Source organism: Corvus cornix, chromosome 14, assembly GCF_000738735.6.
Source record: "Corvus cornix cornix isolate S_Up_H32 chromosome 14, ASM73873v5, whole genome shotgun sequence".
NCBI classification, from domain to species: domain Eukaryota; kingdom Metazoa; phylum Chordata; class Aves; order Passeriformes; family Corvidae; genus Corvus; species Corvus cornix.
Genome location: NC_046344.1, coordinates 3,449,866 through 3,477,185, shown reverse-complemented (window position 1 = coordinate 3,477,185; position 27,320 = coordinate 3,449,866). Strand labels below are relative to the sequence as shown.

Below are 27,320 nucleotides of genomic sequence, written 5' to 3'. Positions count from 1 at the left end.
AAGCCAGTCTGGTTTAAATTTTGTGCTCTTCATCCTTACAGAGCAGGAGGAGCTGTTGTTAGAACAATTGCTAGAAAGATGTTGTCTTTTCAGGAAACGAATCATAAGAAAATCTCAGAAGTACATAAGAAGACCCCGTACACCCCCACCTCCCACCCCCCACTTTAGAAATCTGAAAACAGTACCCAGACAGTACCCAAAGCTACAGCTAAAGGAAGGTGGGGTTACTACCAGCCCTGTTTACTAAACTTTAAAGGTATGTAAGTAGGAAAGGTTTAGAATACTTGAATCCTGCTGCTAGGGCAGCCTCATTCCAAGAAAATGTTGCGTGTCTTTTGTTGAATTATGCCAGAACAGCTCCATATCTTTTAAAGCTGTCCTCAACAACACAGGGCTGGCTTTGTTTTGCTGGAGAGATAGCAAAAGAAGGAAAAACTGCATAGTGCAAACATTGAAGGCTTTCTGAGGCTGCCTGCACAATGAAATTGTTCTGATTGAACTCTTGACAAATTATAACCTGCAGGTACAGTGAGGATTGTCCATTTTTGCCTAACACATATACATTTTGTCTCTTCCATTTTTCCTTCCCTGCAATGCATTCAGCACAGCAAGGGCTGGAAAGAAATCTGATTGTGAAACTGATAAATTGTCTTACATAGTTTCCCTATTTTGGCCATTGCCATGGTCTGGTTCTGAAAGTGCTTGGAATTCTCTTTCTCTCGTTTTGTTTTAACAAGCTTCTTCTCAGTTGCCTATTGCCAGTGCTATATTACCCACAGTGCACATAATTTTTTTTTTCTATCTCCTATTCTACGTCGACTCCAAGAGGCCTTGGTGTAAAAGCAGATGAGATGATTTATTTTTATCACTCACTTTTTCTCGTGAGAAAGAGAACCCCTTGGCCCTGCCTTCTCCACTGGCTCCCTCTTAGCACAGGCATTTTCTTCTTGGCAAATGGGGTCCATAAAATGCTACTGGAATTAAATCAGCAAAGTGTTTCATTATATTTATTCTGCAATCACTGTGATAGATCCTTTTCTGGTCTAAATAGCTGCAGTCTCATTGATTTGAGTGCAGTTTGCCTTCTTTGCATGAGAAGGGAATTGGCTCAACCTGGCCAGGTGGCCAGGAGTCATCAGAGATGCCAGACAGCAGAGGATCAGCCCCTGTAGTTCCAGGTCTGATTGCAGTTGTTTGCAATTCCATGTACACTCATGGAAGACACTTCATGTGTTAAAACTTGCTGCAAGCCTTTGATATCTTTGACCTTTTAAAAAATAGTCTTCTAAATTTTGATATTCCCTAAGCAGACAGCTGGTATTTTTTGATTGAATAGATAGAGATTTCATGTCTAAACACATTTCTTGGTTTCACTTTGCTGCATTAGTTCACTGCTCCCTGTATGTTCTCTGCTGCTCACAATCTTTTCTTGTGATTTTTGAATGATACTATCGAAAAGTTGAAAAGAATTAAAGGTGCAGAAATGCCCCTGGAAAACATTAGTGATGTCCTGCTAGTGTCCCCCTTTGGATCTAGACATGGATATTCAGGTACATACAGTCCCACCTGCAGCTACACTTCCAAGCCAAAATATTGCCCCTGATACCTTCTGACTGGAACAAATGCTTGACTCCCAAGTGCCACGAGCAATAGATAGAACAGGAGATATAGATCCTCTGGGAGGAGGTAGGGAAAGTTTAAAAAAATTGCAAAGCCTGTCAAAGTCTTTGGCTTTGGAGAGGGTGAGAAAGAGCCCTCCAAGTGCTGATGTTGAGCCTGGGACACGCTGGGTGCAGTGCAGCTCTCTTGGTTGCAGTCTCGTGAAACAACAGCTTAAATACCAGAACCGGTGCCCTATTTTCATCATCTGTCACCTGAATAAGTCATCTGGAAAGAGGGCAAACGATACATTGTCAACAAAATAAAGAAATGTCTCTGAGCGGTTCTCATTTACAGCACAATCATAAAAATCCTGGCTAAAAATCAAACCATTTCCATATCAGTTGAGCACACAGCATTGCGAGCGTGGTCGGTGTCAACAGTGCAGGGGCAGGAGACAGAGGCTGCTGTGTTCTTGGTGCTGCAGCTCAGACAGAAGATGAAATCATGGGAGTTCAACATTTGAAGACTTAACTACTGATTTTCTGGCTTTCTGTTTGTGCTGGAATAAAACCTGCATGTGCTTGAAAAAAAAAAATTTGGTTGTTTGGAACGCGTTTGCATGTGTTTGGCCCTAATTATTAAATAAAACCTTCAAACCCTAGAAATACACCTACTTTTGCAGAGCTGTAGTTACGGTCTCTGCTTGGTGGTGGGATGGTTGCAGCACTGTATTTGTAAGGGCTGTTTTTTGCTGTAATGGCCAGACAATGATTTTGGATGCCTTACAAACAAGTGTGTGGTACAGGAAGAAACAGCAGACCATATTTTTGGCCTTGGCTGTATTGTTTATGCCTTTAGCAAGCACCACTTACTTATTCAGTATTTAAAGCTTTTGTTTTCTCTGCACAGTGCAGGCCCAGGACACATGGCTTGAACTGAATATGCAGCATCAGACCTTTGCTGGGGAGATGGAAAATAGGTCTGGTTTTTTTTTTCAGTTTCAGATTTTGGCTTGATTCAGGGACAAATACTTCAACTTTCGGAAGTATTTTGGTATATTGATCCTTGTGACATTTTTGTGTTTATTTCAGACACTGAAGGTAAAGGCAATAAGAAAAATTTCCAAACCCATTCTACACTTAGTCTGAACTGAGTCAAAAGGCAGATTTCCTGCATGGACCTTAAGCATTTGGTGCTTTAGGAGGTGATAATTTCCAGAAGGGTGGTTTTCTTTGGTGCCATTCTGAAAGGCCCAGTTCTTGGCTGCCAAGCCTGTGGGCTGAGAAACTTTGAGGCTTCTTGTTGATCCATATCATTGGAGATCTGCTGATTAATGAATCTCAAATTGAGCATCCAAAAGCAGAAACACTTCAACTCAATCACTTTGAGACATATTGGCCTATCAATTAAGAGCAGTAATTCTCCAGTAGAAAAGGAACATGGTGATGTGTTTTCAGTGATAGCTGTGATATTACTGGTTGCTTACATTTATATCAGAGACATGCCCTGGTTTCACCTTGGAGCTGTAAATCAACATCACTGTAACTTTGGGTGCCTTGCATGTCTCTGTGTTCTTAGGTACTTCAGAATAATTTTTGATGACATGTCCTTCAAAGGTCTCCTTAAAATACCAAGTCTTGGTCTAATAAGATTAAGTTTTCACTGAAATAAGATTAAGACTTCACCCCATCATATATGGGGTGCTAGAATATTTATACTGATATTTCCCTACACAGCAGAGTATCAGGGTAAATCTGCTGTTGCTGCTGATAGACTTTGGGTTTATTACACTGTCAGCTGAAAGTTTTAGTCTGTGAGTTTTAAAGAGTTGGGTTTTTTTTTTTTTTTTTGATAAAACTAAAAGGTGATGTAGAAATAAAATGAGGAACATTTTGGAGAAGGGTGCAGTGCTATACATAATTTATTAGGCACTGTTTGTACAGTCAATTGTTAAGTTATAAATAAAATAGAGGATTAAAACAAGGATGAAAGGGTGAATCTGCGGGTAGTTATGTCCTCTGTATTTCTATTTAAAAAAGGGAAAAGTTTCCCAGTTTGCTCAAACAGCACATTTTGGTTTGGTTATTGATATGCACTGTGTTGTACCTATTTTTGGATGTATCACATTGAGGGCTGCCTCACAGGGTGCCTTTTCCTCAGTAAATGTTCTGCAGGCTACAGAGCTGTTCTCAGAGCTCAGTGAGGTGCCCCAGCACAGCCAAGGGGAAACCAGAGGGAGGCAAACGAGCCCCTGTCACACTGAATTCCCAGTCCCAGAGCTGCTGAAGGACAACTGCACTTCCCTCATGGACACAGAGTCCCTCGGTGGCTGTTCCAGTTCAACACCCACCAGTGTGGCAGTTTCCCCATCCCACTGGAACCTCAGCTCCCAGTTCCAGCTGGAGCATTGGCACAGGGACCAGCTCCAGAGATTTGTCTGTACCAGGCAGATGGTTTCTGCCAGCAGAGAAGTCCCTTGAACTGGAGAAACGCTGAAGCTATGTAAGATCACAAAAACGAGCTTAGGGGATTTAAGAATAAGGTCCATAGGCTTTTCAAAAGAATTTATTGTAGATCTTTGCATTGGTGCTCAGAATGAGGTGAGGAAGAAGCTTCTCCTGGATGCCTTGGAGCAGGCTTTGTATCCATGGTGGAGGTGTTTCCTGAGTGTGAGTAGGAATAGCATGGAGTGGACCTGATGAAACAACAGGAGTAAAATATATCATTTTGTTATATATAGGCCATGGGCTGAGCATCCCTTGCAGGTGCTGCGGGAGGTGCCTGGTTTGAAATCTCCCAGTTCTCCTACCAGTGGTGCTGACGCAGAGCTGTGATCCTGAGCAAAAACATTCAGACTGATGAAGAGGAAAGACATGAGCAATTTGAACTTAGGAGTGAAACATTTCCTAGAACTGAGCCTGAATAAAGTCTGGAACAGTTGAACAGGAAATAAGCTAATAATGGGATTTTACAATATGCATTTCCCATATAAGGCATTGAAATGTAGCATAGGTTTCATGGGTTTGGTGGCTGATCTTCTGCCTATTTTGATGAAAATTTTTGGTTTCTTCCCTGTTTGTGTTGTTGTGTGTGTGAGGTCCTTTCTCCACTCCAGACTGAAGGGTTTCATCTCACCACTGTCGTCAGTGGTCCCTGGATGGACCATTCCTAGGCCAGACCAGGGAAGAGAGCAGTTAACAATCCCCTCTTGCTGCCTTTTGTTTTTGTTGGGGAGCTATTTCCTTTAGCCCTTGAGACTGATGCATAGGAAGGGGAAGAGAGGTGGGGAGCGCCCGTCTTGATGTGGTTCATGCTTCTGAAAATAAGTTCCCCAAAATCTGATGTGGGGAAAGGAAGCCCTGGCTCCACGGAGCCTGCTGTCTCCCTCAATAAACAAAGGACTGGGTTTGGGCACGTTGCCCGAAGTGTTGGTGCAGGGTGTGTTCCCATCCCTACTGCTCTGCCTGGCCTTTTAAGGCGATGTGACAGTGAGCTGGAGACGTGGAAAGGTGTGTAATTCAGCTGTGATTAATGAGCACGAGGCTCCTCTGCAGCTTCCCTCCTTCTGTAGCATCGCTCAGATTCCCTTCTCACGAGTAACTTGCTGAGATTTTCAGACTTTGGCCTCTTCTGCACTGTGAGTGCAATCTCCTGCCAGCTCTTATGCTACATTAATTTAGAGCCAACTACCTTTCCAAATGTGCTCTGTACTGTGGAACAGGTTTTGCTTGTAAATGCAAGGCCAGATGTTCAGAAGAGGAGAGCTCCTGTTTGGGCATCTGGCAGTCACTGCTGGGCCACAAACCCGTCACAGCTGAAAATCTGAAATCTCTCTGCTTAGACAACACAGTATCAGGCTGACCAGTTTGTGCACTGCTGTAAGAGGCGTCTTTCTCCGTATAATTCAGGAGTTCTTTCAAAATAGCACACACCGAGTCATGGTCTCACTTAGTTTTAAACCACAGCTTGTGCCTAACAAGTTATTTTGATTTCTTGCCGAGCAGGGGTTCACTTTCCAGTTACAGCTAATGTTTTCCTTTCCTTTTTCTGCAAAATCTGTTAACAAAAGCTAAATAAACAATGAAGGTAGGTCTACTGGCTAGATAAGAAATAGGTCTGATTTATTAATAAATGTTTCTTTTTTTTATCCAGTGACATATTCGATGCCATGTTCCCCGTCACGCACATCGCAGGAGAAACAGTCATACAACAGGGTAATTCTTCCTGCCATTTTTTCTCCTGTATGTTTGCTAAGGTCCTATAATTCGCATCTCTCCCTCTGAGATTTCACCCTCTTTGCTTAATGGGAAGAATAACCATATTCCAAAGGCCTCTGAGTGTGCAGCTATATGACAAATTCATCGATGCAGGTCCCTTGATACACGTGCAGAGGACTCCACTCTGGTGGACCTCCAGGGTTTCAAAGTGCTGCAGTTAAATGTAGATAAACAGCACTTCAAATTAAAATGTTCATTCCCTAACTGAAGATAGCCAGGCAGTAAACCCCAGCTCAGGATGCATAAGGGTGGCACAGGCGAGCTGAGAGTAACTAGAGATGGAAAATATTTTTTATGGTTGTTGGGAATATTCAACACCTCATTGTGCTGTATCAGAGTTATCACACTTGGCAATTTACCTGCATGCCTGCAGCACGTTGTGGAGGACTTCATTACCCACAGGCCATATTAAAACCTCTTGAGTGTTTACCCTGAATGAAGTATTGAATCAATCAAAAGAGATAAATTAATGCAATTGAAAGGTATTAATAGCAAGAAGTCATAGTGACACTGATTTGTGAAGGCAAATAGGCAAGGATGTTTCAAAAAATTAATCTCTCTGTAAGTAATCTGGTGTACAAACCTGTGCAAATATGTACAGGATTAAATACAGGGACAGGAAGTTATTGAATAGCTTGGCAGACCTTCAGGAAACAATCACCTTTTGTGTTTTGTGTCCAGGTGATGAGGGAGACAACTTCTATGTGATTGACCAAGGCGAGGTGGATGTAAGTATGCTCTTGCAGTGTAATATTTATTTTGAAGCTACAGAATAAAATTGTGTGCTTTGGCAGAGAGCTTGAGCCAGCCATGTGCTGCGGGTCTGTCTCTTTTCTTCTTGAACTAGATTTCACAGGATTGGTTTCATTACTTTGCTTTTGTTGTGTTATTTGTTCTTAATTTTAAATTTGGCATGTGTTACATCCTAGCTTATTTGTCCATTCCAAGCAGGAAAATGGTATCAAAACCAAGCAAATGACATTATCTTCAGAGCCCTAACCACGCCTGGAGGTGTGCAGTCTTTGGCAGAGCAGGCCACCATGCTGGAATGCACCTGAGGGTTCAGATCAACCATAAAGAAAATATTTTCTTTAATCAGTTAGCTTAGCTCATGTGTTGTTTGGTTTTGTTTTGTTTGTTTTTGTTTTTTTTGTTTTGTTTTGGTTTTTTTTCACAAATTGAGATACAGCCTCAGGCAGTGAGTTTCATCTTAGAAACCTTAATTTGCTTTTAAAATTAGGTCCAAATATAAGAACAATGCAGCATATTAATAAAGCAGGGGTTATTATAAGAGTAAAGTGATCTGTTAGACCACAAAATGTTTACAGGAGTATGCAGTGGTTTAATCAGCAAGTCTTTGAAAAGAAGCTTCTTTCTGAACCTGCCTTCCAAATCATAAACTATTCACCTCTTATCATTTCTCTCCTCTATGAAACTCACCCTTTTGCAGTTTTGCTGCAAGTTCCTACACACATCTTATGTACCCACAGTTGTTGGGTAGGACAGACTTGCTCATTAGCAGCTTTGCTCTTCAGATGCCCACATGAATTCGGTTTGGCATATTTAAAGAAGAAGGTGATTTATTTTAAATCCAGGCAGGAGGCACAGAGTTATTTTAGTGAAAGTTATTTTTTTTTTAGCGGTCTGTTTGTGTCAGGAGACCATCTAATTGGTATTGTTGGGAATTGAGAAACCTCACATGCTGCCTCTGCCTCTGGAAGTTGCTCCTCAGGAAATCCGTCTGACTCACTGTTCCTATCAGACAACCCTCTCAATAGCAAACACTGCCACATCCACGGGGCCAGAAAATAAAAGGGTAATATTTATAGAACAGTGTTAAAATTTAGTTTTAAAATAATTGACTTGGGACCGATAGGGAGCTAAATGAGTTCACTGGCTTTGAATCAGACCCACAAACATGCAAATGCACATGTTGAAGTTATAGATTAATCCTCTTTAAAAATAATGTGTCCTCTCTCAACACCTTTAGGAAAGCTTTCTGCAGTGTTTGGCTCAGGGATAGTGAGGGAGTGAATGACACCAGAAAGCAGTCTGCAAAACCCTTGCAGTTAATTGCATGAGTTAATATTCTATATGCACATCTTAAAAAACAGTGACAAAATAGAGTAGATTGCAACTTTGATTTCATGAGCATTATCACTCCCTCGTCTCCTAAAATCAGCCTATAGCTGCTAGGACAGATCAAAATGGACAGATCCACCACAGTGTCACCCTGACACCTCCCAGAGACACGTACAGACATCACCTGTGGGACAAATACTTCCTAACAAGACTTGAAAATGTAATCTGGACTGTGCCTGTCCAGAGACCAGCGCAGCTTCTGACCATCTGTGTCCGGCCAAACTCTTCTGTGACCAGCTCTCCTGCTGCCCCACTTCAGCACCCCCTAAGGTGCCTCCTGAGGCACCTTTCCACTGCTCTCTCCATCTGCTCAGCTCGGTTCTTTCTCCTTCCTAAGCTTTTCCTAAAACTTCAGCCAAAACACCCCCTGAATTCCAGTGCAAGGTGCCGTGGAAGGCGTTTGCTCATGCAGGAGCTACACCCTGGAACTTCCCCGCATTAACTGCCCTGCTGGGAAGCTGCAGGGAGGTGATCCCAGTTTTCCCCTCAGAGGAAAGTCTGTACCAGGGCACCAGTGCAGAGTGAGCTGCTCCTGTGTAAGGCAGCAGCTCCCAGAGCTCCTGGGCATGCACCATCACCCCGTACGTGGTGCTCCCTAGAGGAGTTCTGCCACTTTCTGGGCAGAGCTGCTAAAATCCTTGTTGTCTGAGGAGACTCCAGGCCACTAGTAAGCGAGCTGCTTTCATTTAAGCCTTGCCAGATACTTTTTTGGCATGCTTCCATGCTTCTCCAAGAAAAAAAGCGACTTGGAGTGGAGACAATTGACCCCGAGACTTAGAGCCTCAAGCCATTTTCTGCCTGGTTCAGCTGGTGTTGGCATGTGCATGGAGGCTTTAACCCCTGGCCAGGGTCTCTGCTGCCATTCCCTGATCTGCTTGGAAGTGTCAGGAATACCAGGAAAGGTGGATTCAAGGAGCAGTTTACTCTGATAAGCACCCAGATTTTCCATACACAGGCAAAGACAGGCGTAAAGGAGGTCGCAAGGGTCATCATAAAATCCCTACCCATGGAAGAAAGTCATGACAAAACTGAAAAAAACCCCCAATAAGATCTATCAACCAAGCAACCAAAACCAAACAGAAACCACCAACAAAGTGAGAATAACAGTGTGTGGTGTTTTGCATTTAAAAAACTGCAGCATTTAAAAGGAGTTTTGGCACAGGCACCCCAAAGACTAAGTAAGAACTTTCTAATATTTTCCCTTACAAAATAATCTGAGTCAAATTAGAAGCGCCATAAAACATTTTTTTAATATAATAACACTTCATTCTCAACTCTTACATTTTCCTGGGGAATGAACGAGCCCCGTTACCACAGAATAAAGTTATCTGTACATTTTCCTTCTGTGGGACAAGGGAAGGGCACAACTTTCATATGTAAAAGAAGGATTTTAGAATGAGGAAGAGGTAGGCCTTTGAAAACCTGGCGTTTCCCTCTCTTGTACTGTATCCTACACACCAGGTACACTTTGGCCAAAGCTGGCATTATTGTATTGTCAGTCACAGTCTTCCTCCTTAGCACATCGGGGTTGAGGAGAATTGTTACCTCATGGCCCATCCCTGCAGATGGGTGCAGTGTGCACGAGGTAGATGATGGCACAAACTTTGAAGTCTTAGAGGTCAATTGTCTACTGGAAGCTTTCCTGCTCAGACAAATGGGAGTGTGTGCCAAAAAGGAGCTGGCAGAGCTTAAATTATAGTTTCCAGTAAAGATGTTGAAAGTACCTGCTAAAATGTGACTTGCAAAAATCTCTAATCCATATTTCTAAGTATAAAGTGACTTCCTGTTTGTTATTTTAATCTCATAGCCTCACATTTTTTACTTTAAAAAGCACCATCCACTGCCCTTTTCTAACAGATGTATTTTTTTTTTAGACCCAGAAACTTCCTATTCTGTTTAATGTCACAGCAACTTTCTCTACAGGCATTCTCAGGTTTTCTTCTTGTAAGACAACAGCAGCCAAGCTGTACTACGGTGAAAATCAGAATAAAAGCTTTTCAGTGTTTTTTTCTTAAATTTCTGTATTTACTGTATAAATCTCTATGTGAAGATATACATGAATATTGTGGACAATGAATAAAATTATCTATTGATTGTAGGTCAAATCTTCCTGAAGCCCTTATGTGTATACACAAACTGTCTAATTTGTGTATACAAAGATGAAAATGACACAGCGTTTTATGTGAGAATACTGTTGGATTTTAAAACTAGTTATATTTCATGGTTAGATTCCATAGATTGCTTCTGGTTTGAATTCTTCCATCTTCAATGATTTTTCTAAATTTGGAAGGTTGCCTTTTGAAATTTGAAGCAGAACATTTTAAAGTTTGGAGTTTTTCAGCTTGAACTTTTAAGGATTCTTAAGTCAGTCTCCAAGCTCATATGTTCAAATTCAAACTGGTTTTAAAGCACTGTCTTCATTTGAGGAAACTACCCACATATAAATACCCTCCATGTCTAAGGCTTCTTTGTTTTTCCAAGAATAAATAAAACTCATCTTCATTTTTGGATAACAAAGCCTTGACAAGAACGAAGCACAAATTATTACAAACAGACCCAAGGGAGGGGATTCAAGACATAAGAATTGTCATGCCTGGAACAAATTAGATTGTCCACAGAGATCACAAAGTGGCAGCAAAAAACCCCCAACCAAACGAGAAGTTAACTTGAAATCAGTAATACAAAATTAAAGGAAAGATAAATTCACTCCAATGAAGCTCAGAGATAGATGTTCATATCCTGCCTTCAAGGTGAAATGCTCATGGCAAGGTTCCTTTCTGCATCTCCAGAGAAAGAACCTGGAGATGAGGGAGGCCCAGATTCATTCCTGTGGCACTGAACGTTGTGTGACTCTGCATCTTCTCCCACAGCTAGTGCCCATGCCCATGCCCATTTGCCTCCTAAAAAGATAATGAAATGAACCAAACTGTGTGATTCTCAAGCCCCCAGAAGTTGCAGTGCTCATATTAGATGATGGAAAACTATAGAAATCGAAAGTACTTTTGCTCTGTGGAAAGTAGATGGTCCTGATGTGTTGGTCATATTTGGGCATCTGCACTTCTGCTTCTCCTCTTCAGCTGCATGAAAGAACATTCCAGCTGTTATGGATCTGTGACTGGCAGGTCAAGTGACAATTAGGAATAATTCATTCATGTACTCACCACTTTGGTGAGAGTTCACAAATGCCTGAAACTGGCTGAGCCAAAACCTCAGCCCAGCATTTTTTAGGATAAATAGGGAGATCATCTGAGCTGCTGCCATATAAAATTGACTTTCATAAGCTGTTCTGAGCCTAAAATAGCTTTGCTTCCCACACCTTACAAACAGAACTTCTTTCCTTTCCACTTCTTTTTAAAAAATCTATTTTAAAGGGATTTAGTGGAGCTGAACTCTGTTAAAGGGCAGGATGGCTTTGTAGTGTGCCATCAGTGCACTTTAACTTCATCACGAACCCACAAGTTGAGTGTTGACTTAGGCCTTTGCAGAGAATGAAGTCCAATGGTTTTGCTTCTAGAAAAAACTTATTCTCAAACGATTTTCTCTTTCAGAGACTGATATTTTAAATGACATTTTTATTGGAGGAGTGAATGCTGGACCCAAAGACTGTCAGATCAGTGATTTGGTTTCACGTCAGAGCACTTTAGACCTGACACCCTTGGGGTGGAGGAATGACCATTTGCATAAACTGTTTAAGGGGAGGTGTCAAACATGTTTTGTACAGTCTTGTCAAGCAATACAGCAAAATTAAAGGAGTCTTAGAGCAGTTCAGTAGCAGCCTCTCTAAATAACAACTGCAGCATTAAATGTCCATCCTTCACTTGCTCAGTCTTGAGTTTTACCAGCATAATTCCCTTCTCTGGGCTGCAGTGACATTCTGCACACTGCTTTAACAAGAAATGTCACCCTGTTGCTTAAAAAATGTGTGTTGGAATAAGTTTATTTCCTGCTTATAATGCAGACCCTTCTGCAGTAACAAAATCTGTGCTGTTCAAAAGAAGAGCATGTACTCTACACATACACATGTATTTTTGGGGTGCTGAAAAAGAGTCAAGGGTACCATGTCAGTTGACATTCAGGGTGTGACCCCAAACTCATTGGAATTATTAGATTTTCCCCACCATCCTTGCGACTTTTTACTGAGGACACACAAATTACTGTAGTGTAGCAAACCCTGTGAGACCATGCAGTGAAATTCCCACAGAAGGATAGTAGCCCTATGGTCAAATATGCATCTGGACAATTTTGCAATGAGCTAATAGAGTTTAGAAAAGTTCATGCATCCTCACTATGTTACAAGCCTTTCAGAATCCTCATTTTATTCATCCATTTCTCCTGCTCGTCTCACAAAAAAAAAAAAAAAAAAAAAAGAAGCCATGGAACTACCCACTTGTTTCACCAGGAAACTGCTTGGGTTTGCCTGGCTTTTTTAAACTTCTTTTTTTGCTTTCATTTTTTTCACCATGAGGAGAATCAGAAGTAGATTTAATGTTCTATGAGATTTTCTTTCTGTGGTGAGTGTGAAAGTTTGAAAGGGAAGGCTGTTGCTGTTCTCTTGTGTGATATTCTCCTGGGTGACATTCATTCTGTCATGGTGATGAAATGAAGCTATAGCTTTAGTGGCTCGAGCTTTTTCTTGGCAGTCTGCAACCACCTGCCTGTTTGGGGTTATTTTTACCCTTTATTTTTAAGCCCCTTGATCCTCAGATGTTCCTGGAGCACCAGGAGCCTCCACATCGCCTGGAGTTCAGCTGCTCCTTTTCAGCTGATACCCAAGAGGTCTCTTGATCAGCTGAACTGCTCCGTGGCCTCATCCATCTCCTACTGAACCAGCATTTCACTGACCTCAGTAGGAGTTGGAGAAAATCTTAATTGAATATTGTGAAGACAAATTGGGATTGATTCCAGCTGTATTTTGTAATAAGCCTTTTCACCATAAAATGAAGATAGAATTAAAATCAATAGTGACAGGTTGTTGAGTTTTGACCCCAGTTCATTTATTTTGGTCACCATCTTCTCTCATGCACAGCTTGAGCACAGCTCCAATTTAAGCATTTTTTAAAAACCTGCTAGTTTATTTCTCAGTAATTGGTGTCAGGTTATGGTCTTTGCCTTTGCAATACTTTTCTGATTAAGATGAGAATACCTGCCCTTTTTTTTCATATTATTTTTCTTCACAGAACTTCCAAGCAAATGAAATTAACACTGATTGATTTCAGCTGTTACTGGTCTGTAACAGGTTGGGATATATTCTGCCCTGGGTAAATGCACCCAGCCTTTCCTGCCCTCCAAACTCACAGGCACAGTAACAGAATTAAAAGGGTTTATTGTGTAGTTTACAGCAAGCTGCAGAATGCCCAGTCCACAGCAGCCTTTGCATGCACTGTTATGGCTCATGAGCTGCACTGTCTGTGAATAAATAGTGAGGAAAATGCTGCCCAGCAGAAAACACCTGCTCGAGTCCCCTTCCTCCAGGGAAGGGTTCACATAGCATCGAGTGTAGGAATTCTTCTCAAATTAAAAATCGTCCAGGAAAAATATGGCAATAGTGGTATCAGTCCATACCATGTTCCAAGAAAATATAGTTCCTTAATAGGTTGTGGGTCAAACACTGCCTCCTGAGTTCTCTAGAGCTGGTGTTAGAAGCAAAGGGTAATTCTGCACAGAGCTTCTCAAGTCAAAAGTCCTTAGTCATCTTCACTGAGGGAGACAATCTGTAAAATTTAAATGGGTTTTGGAGGCACTAGGCTTAGGGAAAGAAAAAAAAAGTTCCTTTTCAAAAGAGATTTCCTTGTTTTGGCTGTTTTTCATTTCATGGCCATGGCACATTTCAGCAGTGCTCATTACACATATCAACAAATCTCCTTCCTTTCCAGTCTGACAGTGTTAATAAAAAGCCAAAGTTGTGACAGTTCTGCTTGTTGACTGCCTGAGCCTTGAACACAAGGGGGAAAACATGATGCCAGCTAACCATGGGAGCTGAAAACCTGGAGAGTAAATAAAGTCATTGTACTGAAGCAAGACAACTTGAAATTCTGTCCACAGAGCAGGTTGTTCCCCTCTTTGGGGACCAACTGTCGGAAGTGTCACGCTCGTGTTTTCCTTCTGTGTCCCCAACACTGACAATTAGAAAGGAACTTGCTAACAGCCTTTTGGGTAACTGGCAGCAGGAGGAGAGCTCCAGCTAAGTCCCCAAACTGCTTTTGCTTCTTTTGTCTTGTGCCGTGGTAGGTTTATGTCAACGGAGAGTGGGTGACCAGCATTGGAGAAGGAGGCAGCTTCGGGGAGCTGGCGCTGATCTATGGAACCCCCCGGGCTGCCACCGTCAAGGCCAAGACAGACCTGAAGCTCTGGGGCATCGACAGAGACAGCTACAGGCGCATCTTAATGGTGAGTTTATGGGAAAGGGCTTCTCTGTGGAGCTGGTATTTTCTACTTTCTTTTGCAGCTCTGTGTTCAGAGTACTCTGGTGCTTCCACATGAAAGAGAGCGGACATGACAAAATCACTGAGGGACTGAATGAAGTGAGCTGAGAGAAAAGGGGACAGGATTGAGCAGAAAGGCGCTGAGTCAGAAATGCAATTGAGAAACATTATGCATAAGTGTTCTGTGAATGAAAACCTCGGGAGGCCTCCGTTACCCACCAAAGCTATGCAAATCCTCTCCTTGTCGTGAGCCTGGAAATATCTCTCAGCAGAACCCCTTGCCTGTGAAGGCTTTGTCTGATCTTGTATTACATTCCTCAAGGCAGGTGATAGAAAGTAAATCCAGCTCCAGTAAAATAATAAAAAGTCTTGCTTGGACTGTGCCTTCCACCTTTGTTAGCCAGTGCCCTGCCACACGTATCATGGGGTGGTAGCTGCTAATGATTCATTCATTCTGCTCCTTTCAAACTCCCTCGTCCCCGCAGCAAAGCTCTGCAGGCCTTTGTGGCACCTGGGGCGTGTGCTAGCTTATGGATTTGCTGTTGGTTCTTCAGTGGTGAGTTTATAATGGAAACTTTGACAGATAATTAACTTCAGCAAAGACATAACTTTTTTATGAGTTTGTTTCCAATGTCCATGTGCATATCTTCCTTCTCCATAAAATATTCCTTTCTTTTTGATAATTAACAGACATTACTCTATGTAAAGCTTGTTTCTCAGTAGGGCTTGTCTCTAAAAGCTGCAGCATTGTTCCATCCTGATCTGAAGGAAATGACACTGTGCTCTCAGACTAACAATTTTGAGATCATCTGTATTTCCAGTGGGTGTCATAGAAAGCAGAAAAACTAGCAAAGGAACTGAGTAGATTTTACCCTTAAATGATTAATTCTTAAGCAGCAGAGTATAAAAGTAATCTTTGTTTACCCTGTGTGATGGCTGTTGGGTGTCTGTATGAGCACTGCTGGTGTTCACTCCCTATTTCATGGGCTGAGTTCAGTGTCCCATAAACAAACATCACACTGACATTTAGGAGAGTACAGCTGATGGAAATTTACTCTGCCCCAAAATATTCAGCCTGATTGCTCCAAGACAAAATAGAGGAATAATTATGAGAAGTGTTTTGTCTTCTCTCTTGTGGGGAAGCAGGATGAAGAGTTTTGAAAGGTTCCCCGTGCAGGCGAGCAGGCAGAGCTATTTCTAAAACACAGAGCAGGAGAATTTCTAAAGAGATGTAAGAGGCACATCCAACTTATTCATCCCATTCCCTACAAGGATGCAGTGGAGGGGTGTCTGGGGTAACTGATGTGATGAACCTGCAAGCTACAAGGAAGAATCCAAAATACAAAAGAGAAGGAATGTAGGAGGGAAATAAATGTCAGGACAAGGCACATATTCCTTGGCTCTTTAGGCAGAGCTTTCTGCAGCTGCCTGTAACCTTGTGGTGAGGAACTGAAGGGACAGGGTCACAGGCTTTGCAGCCTTGAGGTGATTTTAGTGTTGGTGCTGGTGGAACTAGAGGTACCTAAAATCAGCCAGCCCTGTGAGCTGTCAGGGTTGGCCATGTGTCCATTATCATCTGATAGCGCATTTCAGAAGATGAATATTTGATGCAGAGACAGGACTTTGCTAAAAGGATTTGAAGACCCAAGTGGAAAAGACTGTGTTTTTGTTGCTAGCTTTGGTCATACATACAAGCTGAATATTATGGTTGTACTTCTGTTTGATTCTAGTGTAGTGCTAAGTGCTTTTCAAATTAATTTACATGTTCTCTGGACCAGTGACTGCTCTACCTTACCTAGCAAGCTCAGTTTCTGCAATCAACGAGACCTTTTGATTAGCATGGATATATTTTCTCTCCCTCTCTCGCTTCTTGTGGTTTTTTTTCACAGATGGGGCCACTAAAAATTGGTGTTTGTTGCATTGTGTTAGATACCCAGACTGCATTATTGTAGTATTCCCAGTATTCAGATAGGAAATATTTCATGGTGAATTAATTGCTGCAGGTATAGAAAATGTCCAATTTTAAATGCAGTCCATGGTGAATGCAATTTACCCATCCTCACTGAGTGAATCCTGTCATCTTTCCATTTATTTGTAGGTGCAGGGTGGATAATTTCATTGCTGTAGGTGAAATAAAACACCTGTCTTTGTGCAGTCATGTGAGGGCAGGTTACAGTGGCTCTCTGCACATTTCCTCAAGCCTAAGAATTAATTACATCATGTTTCAGTGGCTGCATTTCATACTTGAAGCTGACTCCACCATTATGGGGCTGCTTTTGCTGTGCTCACTTTAAGTGCAGTAGTAGCTGCCTTTCAACTCCCAGAAACATGGTGTCCTGCCATTTGGCCTCTAAGTGGGTATTTTGAATGTAGAAATGCTCCTGCTTTTAAATAAGGAGTGGTAATTCTTAGGGTACCTTTTGAAATGTATAATTTAAGATGGTTTTAAAACCTGGGAGCAAGCAGGTTTCCCTTTTCTTATTTTCTGCTTGCAAATCCTTTTGTCCAAGGAATAAATGACCTTTATCTCCCAAAGATTTTTGCTGTAGTCAGATAAAGCCCCTCCATAACCCCAGATAGTTTTTTCTCTTGTCTGCATTCCTTCCCTTCCATGCCCAGCCTCATGTTTTCTCAGTCAAGTGTTGAAATTTTATTTGAGTTGTAAATATTTATTTGCAAATCATGCCTTCAGATCCACACTTGCCAAGAAGATTTTATCCTGTCATGAGACACTTGACTCTCCAGCTCATTTCTCCTTGCAGGCACTATTTTGGTCCTTTGCTTTGCATTTAATAATTTTGTATTTTATTTCTGTTTAGTGCCATTTCCCCCACTTATGTGTCTCATTGATCCTGACTGGTTTATGGCATGAATAAAATGTATCTCAGGAGGTTTGGAGTTTGGGGTTTCCTTTCTATGGATGGACAAAGCCTGATGCAGAGAGTTCCTGCTGGCTTTTAGTTACAGTTGTCATCCATTTATTATTTAGCCTGTCCCAAAGGAAGTTTGTTGAAACAGATCTATTTCTTTATATTTCATAGTCTCAGCTTAGGTACCCTGATGGCTTGAAGGTCACATTCAAGTTTGTTGTAGCAGCTGTGATGATTGTAAATGTTGGGATAGGTCTTTTTTTTCATTATGTGCACTGAAATTGCTTGGCTTTCACTGCAGTCCTTGACAAAGTATAACGCCATGAAATTCATTGTGCTAGGTGGGGTACAAAAAACCACTTCAATGTGTTCCCTCTGTGGTACACTCACAAATTATCTTTCCATCTGTGTGTTCCATTTATTTCATAGAATCATCTCTCTAAGTTACATACTTTTCACTCTGTTGCAAATTCTTTTATGTGTATGTTCTCTGTGTGTGTGCACACGGGCACAGACACACACACTCGTGCATATATTCAACATTTATTTACTTATATTCTTCTGGGAGAGAGCAAAGGATTTTTTTTTTGCCATAGGCTTCTCATGGAATTCAGTTGCTGCTCTCTTCTTTGCAATTTGGATTCGAGAGCATCACGGAATGGGGAACATCCCAGGGTAGTACAATATTTGCATTCTAAATATAGCAAATGCCACAAATACCAGAGAAGCAAATGTCTGTATCCCAACATCAGATTGATCCCCTAGACAATTCAGTTCCCAGACTGAGAAAATTTGAAGTATTAATTTCTTGCAACTTCTTCTTTAGGAAGACTTGATCCAGGATAATTCAACTACCCTCTAGTTTCCATGGTCCAAGATACCTGGCTCTGGGAGTGGAGTTGTGTGGGATTCAATACATTTGGCCTATTTGGCAAACTGCTCACTGAAAGTGAGTTACGGCATTGGTTTGTAACTTGTGACAAATCAAGGTTAGCCAGTTCCTAATGCTGTACTTCATTTTATTTATGCTATTTTGGGTTTCTTCTACCATCTTTTCACAGCTTTGAACCTGAGAACAAATTCTTTAATGAGTGCTTTTATTTCTGCTCAGATAAAATAGGGTCAGAAGGATTTTGGGTTACCATAAATTGGAGGTTGTCTAGTGCCCAAAGCATAAAGCAACTCCAAAGGCTGCAATCCACCTGACATCTGTGGAACAGAGCACCAGGACCATGTGGGCTGCTTGGTGTTCATGGCCAGAATGCACAGGGGCTCTTTCTTTCATGCTCCAGCAGGAATGAACACCCAAAGCATCACTCAGGATCAGGTTAATCAGGGATTAAATGGGGCTGTGCAGTCCTGAAGTCCATTCCGGCACCTCCTGCCAGCATAACTCTTTCTTTGAAACTCGAGTCATGCTTTGCCTCTCAGTAGACATTTGTTTGGCTCCTTACTGAAGGTGGGGATTCCTAGGAAGGACTCAATCAACTCCACCTGAAAAAATGAATCAGAAGCAAGACACAGAGTTCTGGAGAGACAAGGAAAGATTGGATGGGAGGAGTGAGAAGAAAAAAATGGACGAAAACAGGGAAAAGGCAGTTGGAAATGAGATGAAAGAGATACTGAGTAGGAACTCAGCAGGACCTGTTCCAATCTCCGGGGCATTCGTTTTCCCTAGCCTGTGTATTGCTTAAGCTAAGCCTGGGACTTGCTACATTAAGTGGTCCAAAAATGGCTTTGAGGCCTTCTCTGTGAGGATTTGATGAACGAGAGTGATCTTGTTTCTCCTTGGGACTGTCTCAGGGAGGAGCACTGCAGCTTAGAATATTAATGAGGCTTTGTAGTTAATGGGAGCCACTGCCTTTAAGGAGATGAGCTTGTGCCTGACAGCTCAGAACCAGGGAGAAAGTGAACAAAGGAGAGGGGGGAGAGGGAGAAGCAGTGACTATTGAAATAAGATATTAATAGGTTAGAAAAAAGCAGAATTAATAAAGACTTTTTAAAACATGCCATCAAGAACCCTGCCAGTGCAGAATTATTCATGTACATTTACTATTGTTTTTATCTGGCTTAAGCTGTAAGATTTCTACTGCTTCCCCTGGGAAACTTTTCTGCAGGAGAATAATTCCTTCATTGGAAAACTTTTTTGATATTGATCTTAAATTAGATTTTCTTAATTTTCTCCTGTTACTTTCAGTTATGTCAAGTTATGCTGTACTGAATTGCCCTCTCTTTCTGTCATATATCTGTAGATAATTATCACTGTCTACTTAAAACCCCTGCTACAGTGCTGCTAGCCTTGAGGGTGACATACCTGTGATCCCAGTGCTGAGCCAACAAATACAGGCTGGATTTGTTTCGCTCCTTCCTTATCAGCTCTCCTGAGTGTTTTAGCATTTCTTCAAGCTCTGTTGGATTTGGGAGCACATTTCTGGAGAAGAGGTACCGAGACAGAATGTAGCACACCAGGCGCCGTCACATCTGAGCCACGGAGATGGAGCCTCTAAACTTCATTCCTGGATGATATCTTTGCCTGTGCAGACCAAAATAGCCTTGGCTGCGTTCTTGTTGCAGTCTGATGCAGGTCTCACCTCCTGTCTGTGAATCTCTTGCACCTTTACAACTTGCAGGTCTTCTGTTTGTCAAACATCTCTGCTTTGGATTTTTTTTATTAGTTGTATTTTCCAAATGGATGCTCATTCTATTATTTTTCTAGTCCCATTTCTAACATCTCCAGATCCTTTCTTGTTATTTTTCTGCTCTGGTGAGCTTTCACAGCATCTCATAGACTGTAAATGTTGGTACTGTCTTATTTGCTGCTGCTTCTAGAAGATCCAAAATACTGCATGAGGACAGACTTGACTTCTGTGCCAGGGAATGTACAGGTTGGCACTTCTGCAGAAGGTACTGAAGGGTAGAAGAGGAGATTGGGATGGTGTACATACTCCTGACCTCAGAAATTTGGGAAAAGCAACTAAATAAAACAAATATAAAACAGGACATCAGAAGTCAGAGGTGACATTACACTTGGGGAAGGGGACGAGTGAGGAATATCAGGCTGGTCATAGAAGGAGGGAAGGAACTAAGTGATCTTTAAGGTCCCTTCCAACCCAAGCCACTCCGTGATTCTATGATTCCATGTTCCCTCTTTGTTTCATGGGAGAAAAGATGGTTAATACCAATGGAAATAAGCACATGGTTGGTTGGTTGTAATTCCACTGCTGGGTTGTCTTTAGCTTGCACTACAGTACTGTTCTCTCAAAATCCTTCCCCTCACTCTGCTCGTGAAAGCTTGAGCAGGAAAATGCACTCAAGTAAAAATAATGTGCATAAGGGTGAGCCAGGCTTCTCCTACCTGGAACTGCAATTGGGATCTGGTTGTGCCAACCAGGATCCAGCCTCGGATGCTCTGAAAGAGCAGAGGAAGCTCCTGTGCCTGCCTGTGGCACCCTGAGGTGAAGCTCTGCTGTCGGATGGCTCCTGCCACCCCAGAGGCTGCTGTTTGTCTCCTCCAGGAGAGAGAGAGGGAGGGATGGATGGAGCCATCCTGCAGGATGAGTCAGGAGCCATCAGCTGGGTCACCTTGGGCTTCAGTGCGTGTGCTGGGGAACAGCAGCCCCAAGCCCCAGTCACTAGTTCTTCCCTGGGCCCACATTCTCCCTTACCTCTGCGGGATCATCCTGAGACAGGGGATGTTTAAGTCAATGTAGCTATGCATTAAGAGGAGCTCTAGATACTATGACAATACAAAAAATTGTAACAGCACATTTAATTAATTATTTCCACTTCAGCGTTGCTTTTGCACTTGGCTTCACTGTGGATTCCATTTAGCCAAAGCATAACACACCTGTGTTCCTGTAGGAAGTGGTGGGCTCTTTCTCTCTGGGCCAGGTGGGATGGCTGCAATTCCCACCTTCCTGGGCCTTGTCTGCATCTCTAAATACTCAAAGCTGTGGTCAGGCATCTCTTATGGCTACTGATTACTGCTTCTTAAAATTCATCTGTGTCCGCAAGTCATTTAAAAAAGCATTTTCCACATCTGTCCCTGGGTGTCCCAGCCCATCAAACTAAACCACCAATCTCCTTTTCCACAGCTGTCAATTTTGCTGCTCTTGTTTCCACTCGATTGCAGGGAGGAAAGCAACAACTGTGCAGTGTCCAGTTTTCCATTCTCTGTCTCCCAGCGAGCTGTCAGAAGCTGGCGTGGCTTGCAGAGCCTCCTGCGTTTGAAGTTCTTTACTTTTTTTCTTTCTGGCACTTCAAATGCTGCTGGGGCCCCCCGAGGTAGAGAACCAAGTTTGTCAGACACAGAGGTCAGACGAGGGTTAGCGATGCTATCGCTGAGGAGAACTGTCATCACCAGCTCGGAGTTATGGCCGGGGTGCACAGGGAGAGACCTCGGGAGCTGCTGCTGCTGACCCACAGCTACCTGGGAAGAGTGGCAGCTCCTGCTGGGGCTGTGGCTGTTTGGGAGCAGGGGTGACCCCAGGACAGGGGCACAAACCTGAGCTGTCCCCAGAGGACAGCACCTGGCAGCTCCAGCTGGTGCTGTGGTCCCCAGCTGGAGTCAAGCCTGTTGATGCTGCTGGAAGGATTCGTGGTGCTTTGGGGGTTGTTGCAGCTCCACCTGCGCAGCACGTGTGGGAAGAGGGATGATATTTAATTCTTAGTTATACCACTGCCCTTGAATACACCAGCCATTCCCATTTTCATACCCAAACCACGTCTGAATGCTTTCACACTGGAGGGCAAAGTGTTTCTTCTCCTTTTCCCTTCTCTATCCCCATTTTTCCAGCACTTACAGGTGGCCACTTGGAGGAGGAGGAATAGAGAAGTGGCTTTTTCTATGGCAGACACTGACATTTGCTTCCATCCTCTCTGCCCAGTCTATGAATAAATGGCATCTTTGTTTTCATTTTCTTGAGAAGATCAGTGTATCATCCTTGTGTTGTGCCTTGTAGATCTGAGTAGGAGGCACCAGGCAGCCTTTGACATCCCCAGGAAATCTGCCCAGGCAGAAGGGATTTGGGGTGTCACCAGTGTGGAACAAACTGCACGGAACCAAGGCAGGCCCTGGAGTTCCTTTTGGTACCTGTGAAGAACTTCCTTATGAGTCTTTCGTGCCACTGCAGAAGGAATTAAGGATGCATTCATTATTTTTGTGCTGGTAAAACTTCAACATAATTATTCCTACATGAATCACCTTCAAAAACGCGTGCTGCAACAGCAGCTTGTGGTTTCTGTCTTGCTGATCAAACACTGTGTAAGGAGAAGGTGTCTTGGAAATTTATCACACAACAAAATCTTAGTAGAGTAGGAATGACTGTGCCGGTGGCTGCACATACATTGATGGATTGTCTGCCCCCAAATGCTTAAATCTTGTTAAAAAAATGATATGAATGGATTGCTCAGCATAACAATAGGTACAACACTGTACAGAATATCAGCCAGGTTTACAGATAAACACATTTGGCATTGAAGAGTTTTTAACCTACAAGGATGGGACTCTTGAGGGGGACATTTTAAATTTTATCCTACTTCGTAATTGCAAAGAGCCTCATTGGCAACGAGATATATATTGAATTAGCTAAACAGTTAATTGATGAAGTTCAGGCTTTAAAATGAATGCCTGTAAATGGATACAATTCATCTGCAGTGTCCAGTAACACCAGTGAAGTCAGTGAAATTACAGCACGATTGAATTTGAGTCCTTCTGTCTTTGCTTATCAGCAATACAACTTGCCCAGACATTTTATGGGGAAATGTTTGCCTGAGGCTGTTTACACTGGCTGTGCCTAAGATTTGGAAGGAGAGGGAGAAAAAAAAAAGAGCAGCTGTAGGAAGAAATCACAAAAATACTTTGTGTAATGTTGTGCCTCCTTTTTCTCTCTCCTGTAATAACAGGGCAGCACTCTGAGGAAGCGGAAGATGTACGAAGAATTCCTGAGCAAGGTCTCCATTTTGGGTCAGTTGCCCTTTGGAACTTGGCTGTTGGTTCCTCTGTTATTTGTGCTTGCAGGATGAATTTTGATCTTTGATGGCACGGCGAAAGCAGTGGTGCTCACACAGAAGGTCTCACTTGTGTGAAGGAATGGAAGTGTAAAGGGCCCTTTTTGTTTTTCCCATTCTTTCCTGTGCACTGCCCATGTGTTTGGAGCACACATTAAAGGTGGAGCAGGCATGCACTGGTACTTTCAGTAGCTGCCACTGAGTAAAGATCATGTAGATAGAGCAGAAAGCAGTGCAGAGATACGAATTTGTCATAAAGTCCAGTTACATCCTCCCAGAGAACAGGTGAGAAGCTTTTTCCTGCAAGAATACAGCGTTTGTGTGCACTAAACAAACCAACCTTACAAATCAAACCAGACTGATCTTTTTTCTTCTGTGCATTTTACAGCCCCTGTCTCACATTCTTAAAACATCTGTTTAGCTTCTTGTCCTTGGATTTTGTTTCCCTTTGATTAATGTGATAGCCACGAAATTTGGACATGTTCTTGATGGCCTTCAGTAGGAAAAACAACAAACCCATAATGCCTGACCAATCAATCACCATTAGGAGAACAAAAGCCTCTAATAAGGAGGACAGTGTTAGACAGTACAATGAGTTGTTGATCCTGTAGGAGAAACATCATGTTTCTGCTGGGGCTGTTTGGAAGAAAACAGTTCAGGATTTATTTGCTATGTAATTAGAGTATTTATATTACTACTTAAAATTTTTCTGGTATTTTTTGTATATGATATTCACCTACCATTCAAGCTGAGGTACCTGAAATATGAGAGTGTCTCAGTGAGAGTATACTTGAACTTCTGACAGGTCCAATCCATGAGATTTTCAATTATATTTGTATGCTTAAATTAAGGCTAAGTATGTTGTTCACTTCATTAATGAAGTTTTCATCTTTTAAAAACCTTCTTTTATGCTTAATTTAAATCTTCCTAAATTAAGAGCACAAATTATACCAAATTACAATGAGTATTTAAAGAAAAAAAGGATCTGTGCACCTGCACTAATGAGGAGCAATTACAACAATGAGACATCTCAAAACAATTTCAGAGTAGAAAGGTTATTCAGAGATGTGCTTCCTTAAACATGCGGTTTGCCATGTAATTAGAGCCTAATTTGTAGTATGGCTTTTGAATCTCAGTAAAAAAAAGAGGAAGGACTTAAGGATTTGGACCTTTTTTAAGTACAGAAAACAGTGAACAAAATAACACGTCATTGCAGGAACATGGAAATTTAGGTGAAATGTGCAAGGATCTCTTTGACATGTCTAAAAAGTAGATGACACCTGCGAAGCAGAAAGATATTTTAGAAATCTCAACATGGCACTAAAAAGTCAACTTCTCTTCATCCCTCAATGTGGTCAGAACTCAGTGATTTCCTGGTGGAAAAATCTCTACCTGCTCCTTATATTTCTTTTTTGCAAGGCCTGTCTAGTGGCTGTAATGAGCCATATAATTGCAAGAGTCACATTTTGGTTTTTAATCCAAGGATTCTTCTAGATTATCAGTAGTTGTTTAAAGTGTCTCAAACAAGATATGAAAGAAGAGATTGTTTTAAATTTTTCTTCTTGGGTTTAATTAAATATAAAGCTGTGACATGATATGTGCAATGTAGACATTGCAAAAAAAATTGCATGTGGTCTAATCTATCTGGTACTTCAACTCTGCAACTAAAACTTGTAGAATATTCTATATAATGATCTGTTTGCAGGGATTATAAACCAATGTATTTGTAGTGGTACAGTTCCCTTATACAAAAGAGAGACACTTCGTGACTAGAGCTAGAATTAGCTTTGAATTTTTCATAAAGCCAACTGAAGAAGTTTCAAGAGACTCTTTCTTTTCATTGTTAATTACTGAGTTCTTAAAAAAAAAAAAAAGAAAAGTCTTCTCTAGTCTGTATGAAAGAGTTTTATGCTTATTTTTAGTCAAACAGAGCAGTTTTTGAATGTTGCATTGACAATATGGGCTTGGTCTTTGACATTAGTTCTTCTGCAGCAAAGGTCACAAACACACCAGGGAAGTGCTTTAGGTGGGGAAAATGTTACAAACAATTCATTTCCCAAACAGCAACAGAAAGTGGCATAAAAACATGCAGATGTGTCAGTCAACTCAGACCTTACCTTTGGTGCTTCGAGCCCGTCAGTCTGGTTTTGTCACCAGACTCAGTGTGCCCTTCTGAGCTCAGCCAAAAGGCATTTTAGCTTCTAAAAACCAGCTCTTTCACCCTCACACAATACTTCTAAGCAATATTTTTGACAAAATGGGGAAACCAGAGTCTGATGGAATGGCACAGATCTAATCCTGGTGTCAGAAGCTGTATCTTGACTTACATTAGTTCAATAATTCATAGTAAGTAGGAATCAGCAGAGCTCTGGGACATGAATTTCAGCCCAGCTGTTTGAGGCAGTGAAGAGTATTATCTGTTGCTTTTAATAACTTTTAAACCTGTAATTTTTCAGTCAAATCTGATCAAAGTACAAAAGTTCAAGTACAATTCACTGTCTTGAATTCTCATGCAAATGGGTGTTGGAGAGAGACACAGGTGGCACCCTCCTCTCCGAGGGCAGGACAGGTGGAATCCGTCCCTCAGCAAAGGCAGGGGAGGGCAGTGGGGCACTGAGCAGCTCTGGATGTGCCCTGTGCAGGGCATGTCTGTGCTCCAGGGGGTTTGGGGTAGGTGCAGGTGGGTGGTGAGGACCCCCTATCACAGGCTGCATTCACTCCAATAATCCTGAAACAGACCGGCCATTTTTAATTACAGACATTTTTGGGAAGTTTTATAACTTTTCTCCCTTAAGTGGGGTCATGAAGAAAAACACTTTGCAAGCCATCCTGCTGGCAAACGAAGCAGAGGTGCCATTTCAATCATCCATAAACCTGGATACCTCTGGTCTCCTGCTGCTCATGCCACCAGGGTCTGGCCATTGCCTCCGGTGGTCTCACCCACCCTTGAGATGGACTCTGCATCACCCACCCCGCAGCCCACCAGGAGCTGGGAGCAGCTCTGATGAAAAGACTGTAGGGCTTGTCCTGACACCTGGTGTGGGATGTGGAAAGGGAATCTCAGTGTTCCCATCTCTCCAGGCAGCTCCTCAGCTGCTCCAGGCCGTGGCAGGCCAGGGCAGTGCAGATCAGATCGCAGGCGCAGGGAACCGGAGCCAACCTTTCCTGTCCAACTTTTAAGATTGCTATCTGGGTGATTACTGAAGGCTAAGACACAATGAATAAATACATTCATGTTTCCCAACTGGAGGTTTGTGCAAAGTGCCTGGATGAAAGAAATGTTTCTTTTATAACAGAACCAGGCATGGCAGAGCTGTCAGTTTAGATAAGAATCTTCAGCCAAAGTTGGAGTGTTTTTATAATATAGCTTTATGATCTTCAATATTTTAGAGTCCCTGGACAAATGGGAGCGGCTGACAGTGGCTGATGCACTGGAACCTGTCCAGTTTGAAGATGGAGAAAAAATTGTTGTGCAGGGAGAGCCCGGTGATGACTTCTTCATTATTACAGAGGTAAGATTGGCACCCTGATAAGCTCTGTCGTTTCCTGGTAAAGATCAAGGCTGTGTATTAAAGATATTTGGGTTCAGTTCAATCTCTTACTTCAGCATAAATCTAACTCCACTTAAACCAGAAGACCTACTCAAAATTCAAATGAATTCAGAGACCAGTTCCATGGAATTGTCTTAAGCTGGACAATCTTCTTTCCAGTAAATTGAAAATGCTGAGGAATTTTGAGGTGTGTCTGGTGTCTTTACTGCTTGCAGGTTTGTTTTCTACAGGAGATTTTTCTAGTTCCAAATTTCCAATACTTCAGCAGGGCTGGACAGCCACAGAGTGCATTGATTGTTGTTCCCAAAGGGACTTACAGGGGATATCACAAATGGACATCTGTAAACTGGAGCAGGAGACCTGATCAGAAAACAGATAATTTGTTCTTTCTTTGCCTTAAACTCAGTCCAAATGGTTGAGCCATCTTCTAGTTTACGCTGACACAGG

The 27,320-nt window shown here is 42.2% G+C and overlaps 1 protein-coding gene across 1 annotated transcript in view; it reads left to right on the top strand.

The window, feature by feature from the left end:
- The window catches only part of PRKAR1B (protein kinase cAMP-dependent type I regulatory subunit beta), a 92,820-nt gene that overhangs the window by 46,492 nt on the left and 19,008 nt on the right, over positions 1-27,320 (top strand). The window contains exons 5-9 of the mRNA XM_039560327.1: positions 5,755-5,816; positions 6,561-6,607; positions 14,250-14,408; positions 23,218-23,278; positions 26,713-26,834. Of these exons, the coding sequence (XP_039416261.1) occupies positions 5,755-5,816; positions 6,561-6,607; positions 14,250-14,408; positions 23,218-23,278; positions 26,713-26,834 (451 nt within the window). The remainder of the gene's footprint in view (positions 1-5,754; positions 5,817-6,560; positions 6,608-14,249; positions 14,409-23,217; positions 23,279-26,712; positions 26,835-27,320) is intronic.